The sequence below is a fragment of the Falco biarmicus genome, chromosome 10 (genome assembly GCF_023638135.1).
Source record: "Falco biarmicus isolate bFalBia1 chromosome 10, bFalBia1.pri, whole genome shotgun sequence".
Classification (NCBI taxonomy): domain Eukaryota; kingdom Metazoa; phylum Chordata; class Aves; order Falconiformes; family Falconidae; genus Falco; species Falco biarmicus.
Window position 1 is genome coordinate 15,677,497 of NC_079297.1, and position 8,336 is coordinate 15,685,832.

At 59.9% G+C, this 8,336-nt stretch overlaps 1 protein-coding gene across 1 annotated transcript; it reads right to left on the bottom strand.

Annotated features, from left to right (window-relative positions):
- Positions 1–7,946, bottom strand: PSMF1 (proteasome inhibitor subunit 1). Its single transcript, XM_056354771.1, has 7 exons — positions 7,685–7,946; positions 6,625–6,777; positions 5,971–6,053; positions 5,113–5,298; positions 3,526–3,579; positions 1,339–1,497; positions 1–1,208 (listed from the first exon to the last, which is right to left on the bottom strand). The coding sequence occupies exons 1-7, from the start codon at positions 7,811–7,813 to the stop codon at positions 1,157–1,159; spliced, it is 816 nt and encodes a 271-aa protein (XP_056210746.1). The 5' UTR covers positions 7,814–7,946; the 3' UTR covers positions 1–1,156.
- Positions 7,947–8,336: the final 390 nt, after the last annotated feature.

The following is an 8,336-nucleotide window of genomic DNA, read 5'->3' on the forward strand; positions in this document are numbered from 1 at the left end:
TGTTGTCAGGTTTTTATTTCAATCTCATGAACATCCTTCCAAGAAATCAAACCACGAGAATAAAAACATAGCATGAACCCCTGACAGGAGAGATGAGCTGCAGTCCTCAAATTAACTGGGGAAGGGAGGAGATTTCCAGAAAGAGCTAAGGAGCCTGAGCCACACGGATCTCCACTCTCCCCGAGCTGTCTGGCAGAGGACAGCCAGCGCCACACCAGCCTCACGCAACAGGACTGATGACACGGAAACATGTTCTGTAAACCTCTTCTGCAAAGCAAATCCCACAGGTGAGCGAGGCCTCTGTGCGCATCCCCAGCAAGGCCCCAGCTCCGTGCTGGGCTCAGCAGGTCATGCAGGCACCCAGCACCCTCCCTCCGACTCCAGCCTCACAGGCAGCCCTGCGGGGCGTCGTGTGCACCCTGGGAATGAAAACCACCAGGGCTTCAGGGGAGAGATGGGGCAAGGTGGGGCTAGGAATTCAATCTATGTCTTTTCTCATGTACATTAAAGGCTTTGCTGGTGGTGCTCTTTAAAGCCAGCGGGCACAGCCATGCGGAAGCTGATCTGAGGCCGCTGCTGGGGGTCAGCCCATAGAGACTCCATGGGTCGGGCTTTCTAGCCCTTCATGTTGATCAGCCCCTTGCTTGGATAAAGAGCAAGACAGAAACCATCTCTGCATGGGGAGCCCACTCCAGCTGTCACCTTCAGTGAGGCAACTGTAGCTTCCCAGCACAGGAGCAGCAAGATGCCAGCTCCCTCCTCAGCACCGACCACTTGCGTAACCCCAGCAGCAAAAGCGGTGCCACCCCGGAGAACCAGAGGAGGAAACCACCCCACAGCACCCAGGCTGTTCTCAGAGCACCACGCCACACTCCACGCCGCCACCTCGCGCAGGGCAGCACCACTTCAGTTGGGTGCAAACGGTCAGGCACCCTCAGAGGAACATGGAAAGAAATGGACCTGCTGCCTCCTCTTCTGTTCTGCACACAGGGCAACCTTTATAGCTGGTCTGACATGAACATGGTCCCAAATGGGGAGAAGAAAAATGCTGCTGAAAAGATCCAAGTCCACCGAATGGAGAGCAAAGAGGGGAAAGTGCCCCTGCTTCCCAGGAGACTGCTCTGGCCCCAGCCATGAGAAGCCATGCGGTAACTCCTCACATGAACATGTCGTCATAGCCTGGAGGGGGAAGGTGGTCAGGATCTGGCCTGGAAAAAAATTCAAAGCAGAGTCAAACCAGGAGCGAGAGCTCAGTCCCACAGCAACAGGAATGAGCCAAGAGCTCCAGGGGCAGCCCAGAGAGCAGGCTGGGGATACCAGGCATGGCCAAGTACCTACCCGGATCTACCAGCCCCTAACGGGCCAAAGGGGTCGAATCTGGCACCTGGTGGAACTGCTCCCGGGGGAAGCCGGCCAGGGATGCCTGACGATGGGTCAATGCCAGGCTGTGGGAAGCCAGACCGGAGAGGATCCACGATCATTCCCCCAGTCCGACCTCTGGGGAGAGAAAGGCAGAGAAGGAGATGAGACTGGCACCAATGAGAGAGAAGCAAAGCACGACCCTGTGCCAAACCTCTGCTGCAGGAATTCTGAACATCTGAACGTGGGGCTAAGCAGACACATGGCCTGTGGGAGGAAAGCACCCCTAACCCACTGCAAGACGGGCCAGGACAAGCCAGTGAGGCAAGCCCATGGCAGAAAGACAGAGAGCCCTTCATGTGTGTACATGTGCACGTGTAAGAGTGCTGAGGCACATCTCATCCTTGTCCTGTGGAGGCTGCTGTCTGCAGCAGGAAGAAACCCAAATGCACCACATCCTGCTCCTGCCCAGGCTTACACAGCCCTGCAAACCTGCCCGCATTACGCCGCAACACAAGGTCTGGGGCAGCATGCGAATCATGGCTCATCATCATGCTAAGGTGGGAGTCTTATGGCTGCAGAGTATATGCCCAAGCCACGGCACCAGCAAATACCCAGGTCTTGGGCACCGCAGTGCCAGCATCCCCCAAAGCCTAGCTGGAGACAGGCACAGGGACACAACAGCTCTCACCCACCTGCCTTCCTCTGAGCCAACGCCAAAACAGAGACTCGGAGCAGCAGAGAGGCAGCTTCCCTCTTCCCCCAGTTCCTACAAGGAGCCATTTAGGGCATCAGCAATGGCTGGTAAGTCCCAGGGGGCTGCTGACCGTCCCCTGTGGCATCAGACCCGCTGGCCCTCGCTGCCGGCTCATACTCCTGTCCCCGCTCTCCCGGGTAAGCAGAATGTCCTGCCCTGCGCAGTGTCGCAAGAACTCGTGGACTGGGCCAGGGCTCCTGCCAGCCTTTCCAAAGAACTGCCTGGAAGTCATTTGCTGACCACGGTGGCTCCTCGGAGCTGCCCCATGCTGTGAGTGCCATTCCTCATGGTCGGCTTTGTGCAAACTCGGCTGGAGCCTCTGGACACTGCTCCCGTCATACAAGTCATTAACAACCGTGCTAATGAGTTCCATTACGCCAGGCCGGCTGCCCAAAGTGCCCCAAGACAGCCGGGCCCCATGAGCATATGCCTGGGAGTCTGGGTCTCCAGCCTCAGCGCTGGCAGGTGTCAGTGCACAAATCTGCTTCCATTTACAACCTTTATTTGTCATTTACAGAGAAACTTCTGATGAAGGGCTGGAGGCAGTGAGAGAAACATGGGGACAGCCCCCCAGCTGAACCCCCTCTCCTTGTGCTATCAGGTTTCCTTCCAGCCACACAGGCTCCAGGCCTCTCCTTCCAGCCGGGCAGGAGGTAGCTGGTCCTTTTCTAGCCAAACCCATGGAGAACCAAGTCTTGCAAGAGGGGAAAAAATGCCATCCCCACAGGAAAGTGGTTCTAAAGAGGACTCCCCTGGGCTGCAGGATGCTCTGCAACAACTCTTAAGAGCTGGTTTTTGTCTGACTATGTGCTTTTAACTGGAATGGAAGATGACAGGTTCTCCTTGCCTGACCAAACCGAAGAGTGAGAGATGTATCTGTGAAGATCAGTCCCCCAGCCAGCCTGCTTCTGCCCACCTTCCTCTGGAGTGCCTCAGACAGCCGGGAGGCTCAAAACCAGGACTCGAGAATCTGTGGACTCGGGTTTAAGCCTCCCCTTCTCCAGGCTGCTGGGCTCTAGACACAGCAGCTGGTAACATTTTAAATTAGAGGCTTACATTCACTTAACGATGTATTCAGCTTTGATTTACTGAAGGAATTACTGCATGTTAAATGAATACAAGCTGATTATTAAACAGACACAGATTGCAACCTATCATCTATGCAAGAGACGGGATCTTATTACGATATTAGAACCATATTGAGGTTTAGCAACTGTCAATTGGTCCCTTGTAATTTGCACTGAGCAACTGTCCCATCCTCATCCGCACTCAGAGACACTTCACCGGACGCCTGAGCCAGGAGGATTCCAGCTACTCCAGAGGCCTCCAGCCATGCCCTCCCACCCCAAGGGCAGAGCAGGGGATGCTCCCTGGGCACAAAAAGCATGACCTCTCCCAGCCATACTCACCCAAAAGGGTCCAGGTCTTCCCCACCAACAGCAAAGGGGCTCAAGGGGGAAGGCCTGAAACACAGAACACAGCGAGACGTTCAGTGAAGGGGAGACCGGCTGTGTGGAGCGAGCAGCAGTGAGCACCAGGCAGGGCAGTGCAGCCACCATGACTGCCGCTGCTGTGCTCATGGGTGCTCTCCCATGGCAAGCACTGCAGCACCCAAAGGGCCCTGGGACCTGCAGGACCCTGTGTGAACAGGCGGGCGTTGGGAGCTATCCCGTGCGTAGGACACAGAATTCCCTGCTCCAGGGTGCAGCTGGGTGTGGACACCGGTGCGCATGGCAGGCTTGCGGGAAGCCTGCTGAGATGAAGGGGGCCCTGCTGTTCCTACTGCTCTGGGCCGAGCTGTCTGTGGACACTGGGAGTTTCCATGCCAGGGGCTCCCTGAGCGCTGCCGGGCTAGGCCAGGCTCTCCAGCACGTCACAGCCAGAGACACAATGACAGTCCTGCTTCCAGGAGTGCAAGGACAGTGGGGCGGTGAGCCTGCAGCCAGCTGTCACATCTCCTTGCCAACAATATGTGCCAATAACATGGTTTCAGAGCCTTGCCCAGCTCCAGCCTGTCTGCCCAGGCCTCCCCAAGGAGCATCTCGCACCCTGAGCGCCAGCAGACAGCAGTGGGGTTAAAGAAACAAGAGGTGACACGCAAGGCAGAAGCCACAGCCGGTCCTCAAGAGATGGCACAGCCACTGCAGTGTCTCTGACTTCCAACCAAAGGGGATTACAGCTTGGGGTGTGGGGGGGACCCTGCCTGCCACATACAAGGGATGGCTGGGCACAGAAGGGCCAGGGAGGGATGGTGAAGCAGGTGCCATGTTTCCCTTCTCCCCACCTTTGCCAGCAAAGGGTTTCAAAGGGAAAGCGGGGTAAGGAGAGCAAGAAGAGGTCTCTGTTCTCCCCCACACCTCCTGCGCCTTGCCCCAAGCCCCAGCTGGGTGCACCTTCCTGGGAGGGCAGCTCTACCTCCCACAGCAGGCAGGAAGCTTAGAGGCAGCCCTGGCTCCACGCCAAGTGAAGGCAGAGCTCTGCACCCCCCACACACCCTCTCCCCTCTGCCATGAGCACTGACCCCACGGCTCTTCTAGAGCCCACAGCATGAACTGACACCCAGCACTCTGCTGTCCCTCCTGAAGCCTGCTTGGCCCCACAATGGCATCGTCCTTCCCACTGCCATCCCTGCTCTGCCCAGTCCCCCAGCCAGCACAGAGCAGGGCCTCCCCTCCTTCCACCTCACACCTTCCCACCAGCCCTGCATGCTGCCCTCAGAGCTTCCTGGGTCTGTAGGTCTCCAGCTACACCCCCAGCAACGCCAAAGGAGGGTAAAACCAACACACAGCTCCAGAACAGGCCACCCCTCAGCGAGCAACCTAAATCAAACCCAAGCATTCAGTCAATGAGGCTGAAACTGGCTGGGGAGGGTTTGGATCCTCATCACTCCCCATCCCACGCGTGCCAGATGGGAGACCAGAGGTGTAACCTGCAGAGCTGTGCCAGGACCATGTCTTGTCTAATGGACCATCAGCAGCCACCCACCCTTTACTCACCAGGACGGTGCTCTTGTCCCTGCTGGGTGGTGGTGAGGGACTCTGAGGGGGTCGTCATCCTGGTGCAACTCCGGATCCTTCTTCTTAGCCTCAGGTTCCTTTTTGGCCTTTTCTGTGGGGGCCCCAAGGGGAGCAATGATGCCTGAAGCAATCCTTGTTCTCAGCTCCTCAGTGTTCTTGTACACCCTGCAGGGAGGAGAGGCAAGGTGGTGGGCTGGGGAGACCACAGCACCTGGGCATGAGGTGCTGGACAGGCTGCGAGAGGGGTGGTGAGGGGACAGACAAGCTCAAAGCATCTCTGGCACAAAATGCATCCCCAGTCGGCAGCAGAGAGGGGACAGAAAAGGGTAACAGCACACAGTGGCACCAAAGCCCTCACCCCATTTAAGATGGCGAAGGGCCACCCAGCCCAGGGGACTCCCTTTTGTGCTGTGGCCACATATTGACCAGTTTGCACTGGAGGAAAGCACAGCACATGGCACTGGTCTTCAGCAAGGCCACAGGGCGTGTGGGACACAGTTGAAGCTGTAGCACCACTGAACAGTGTCCACCCAGCACAGACAGGCAGGCAGTGAGGCAGTGCTCTTCAAATAAATAGTGCCAAGGTGGCCTGGCCTGTTCCCAGGTGGGGTGGCTCTCCCCTGGGCTCTGACCCATGGTCCCACTATCCCCTAAATCTCCCTTGCCTGCCAGCAGTGCAGGAGGCAGCAGGGGAGGGAGCTCTGGCTGCATTTCAGGGCTGGCTGGTCTGCCCTTGGGTTTGTACTATGGAGGAAAGTCCTCCAGGTTCCTCCTAACCTGGTCTCTGCCCCCCTCCCCACACTGGTCGGACAGAATATACCAGACAACTGAGATTACCTGTGGAAATCATCCAGGTGCTCTGGATTGACATAGTCCGCCACTGCCAAGGTCACATCTGCTACCTTCTGAGAACTGCAATCCTAGCAAAAGATAAGTAGAGCATGGAATCAGCAGCCTGGCAGAGCTGGGAATGGGGGAAGGAGCAGGTATAAGCAGAGCTGGGGGCTTGGGACACAAGGAACAGGCTCACTTGCTTCCTGCTATGTCCCTGTGCTGTGCCCGAATCTCCAGGAGCAAACTCCAGCGTACAGCGAGGCTCTCCCTGCTCCCTCCCCCAGTCTGGGCTGCAAAGGGTGAAAGACTGAGCAAAACCACCCTGGGCAGGTGCTTGCTTGGGACAGCAGGAGATCTGCGGAAAATTCCTTAGCTGGGAAAGGGACAGAAATGGGACAACTCCTGGGCCAGAGTGTGGCAAGGCAAACTGCATCACTCCCCTGATGCAGCCAGTGTTTGACCAGTTTCAGGCTGGGCCACATCTCCTGCTGCACAGGCAGTCCCTAACACTCCCTGGGTCTGCCCCATCCTGAGGGACAAACACCGCTGCAACGTAGAACAAGTAACAGCAAAAATTTAAGAAATGGGCCCTGCTGTTCTTCGCAGCCACTGCTCCCAAAGGACCCCAAACCCACCAGAACCAGTGTGGGCACTCACCATGATGTTGAGGATCATACTGTCTTCCACCATGATGGCCTTCAGCAGCAGCTCACGGGCATCATCCACGGACTTGTAGCGCAGTGTGTATACCTCCTTGTTGGCTTCCCAGCCGGCAGGCAGCAGCTCTGACTTCCTTTCATCAGGACCTGGCTACAACAGAACAGATGTACTGCTGAGACCCTGCCCACGAGCTCAGCACACGGCAGGGCTGCAGGGACCTGTCTTGGCTGCACAGAGCGATCCAGGAGGGGATCTAGGTCTCTGGGAGTGGATCTAGGTCTCCAGGAGGGAATCTCTCAGCGCCTTCCAGGTTTTGACTGCAGAAGCAGGGCTTTATTTCCTAAAGGCTGGCCCTGCCTGCTTGCCAGCCTCCCACCCTGTCCCTGTGCCAGCACAGGAGGGACACAGCCACCCACTGCTGAGCAGGACCAGGCAACGAAGACCCAGACTGGGGGATGACGCTCTTCCCTGCCTGGCACCTCCTGGCTTCCCAGCACAGGACAGGGCTGCCTGGGGCAGCAGGGAGGCCATCATCCTGTCTGTCCCGGCTCCACAGTGGTGCTGCCGGGGGGCACTGCCCCACACTGTCCTCTCCCCCGGTACTGGGGGGTTTCTCTGCCAAGGCAGTGTCCTGGACCTCCCCCAGCACTGTGCCACCCTCCCACCCCACCAGACCCCTGCCTCAGCCCTGGGTCCAGCACCAGACTGGCCCCCCAGCGCTGGGACACCCCAGCACCCCATTTCTTCCCCAGCACTGCACTGGGCACCCCCGTTTTGGCATGGGGCTCTCCCACAGCACCGAGCTCCCCCCAGCACCTGACTGGCGCCCCTCCTGGTACCGGCACCCCCCACCTCCCGCTTCGCCCCCTGCCCCGGGAACCCCCGCAGCCCCCGCCAGCAGCACTGGGGCCCCTCGGACCCCGCACCGACCCGGCTGGCCCCTCCCCCGCCCGGCAGCGGGCGCCGCGCTCGGCCCAGCGGCGCCGGCAAGCGGCGCTAGGAAAGGCCGGGGCTCGGCCGCGGCCTCCGCGGCGCAGGAGCCCGGCCCGGCCCGTACCTGGTCGCCCGCGCCGAGGCAGCGGTAGCCGTGCCGGACCAGCTCCCAGTGCACGCCGCAGATGAGCGCGTCCTGCGGGCGGGAGACTGCGGCCCGCGCCCAGGCGTACAGCAGCTCCAGCCCCGCCATGGCCGCTGCGCACGGAGCAGGCGCGGCCGGCCCGGCCGGTGGGGAGCGGCCCAGCAGGGCCCGGGCACCGGAGCGCGGCCGCGGCGGGCAGCGGAGCGGCGGGGCGGGGCCGGGCCGGGCCGCCCCTCACTAGAGGGCCCCGTCGCCTGCGCAGGGCCCGGGGACTCTGGCCGCGGGGGGGCCCGGGGGCTAACGGGAGTTCTCCCCCCGGGAAGTCCAGTGTGTCCGCAGCGGGAGGGAGGGGCCTCGCCGAGGGGTCTCTGTCCGCTGGCAGCTCTGAGCGGGGCCGGACACCCGCCCCGCTCCAGCCTGTGGGTTAGGGTCTGCCCGACCCTCCTTCCCTGCCCCTGCCCCTTCCCTAGGGCCTGTCCTTGTCCAGCCCCTGCCCCTTGCCCCTGTCCCTTGTCCCTGCCCAGTCCTTGCCCCTGCCCCTTGCCCGTGTCCCTGCCCTTGCCCCTGTCCCTGTCCCTGCCCCTGGCTCTTCCTGGCTGTCAGAAAGGCATTGAAGTCTGCGTGTGCGCTG

What these genes read in the sequence shown, in the direction of transcription:
- PSMF1 (XM_056354771.1), bottom strand. Translation starts at nt 7,813, where the DNA reads ATGGCGGGGCTGGAGCTGCTGTACGCCTGGGCGCGGGCCGCAGTCTCC. An exon ending in GAAGACCTGGACCCTTTTGG is followed by an intron (nt 1,498 to 3,525) that starts GTGAGTATGGCT and finishes TTCTCTCCCCAG; the next exon opens with AGGTCGGACTGGGGGAATGA. An exon ending in TTAGGGGCTGGTAGATCCGG is followed by an intron (nt 1,209 to 1,338) that starts GTAGGTACTTGG and finishes ATTTTTTTCCAG; the next exon opens with GCCAGATCCTGACCACCTTC.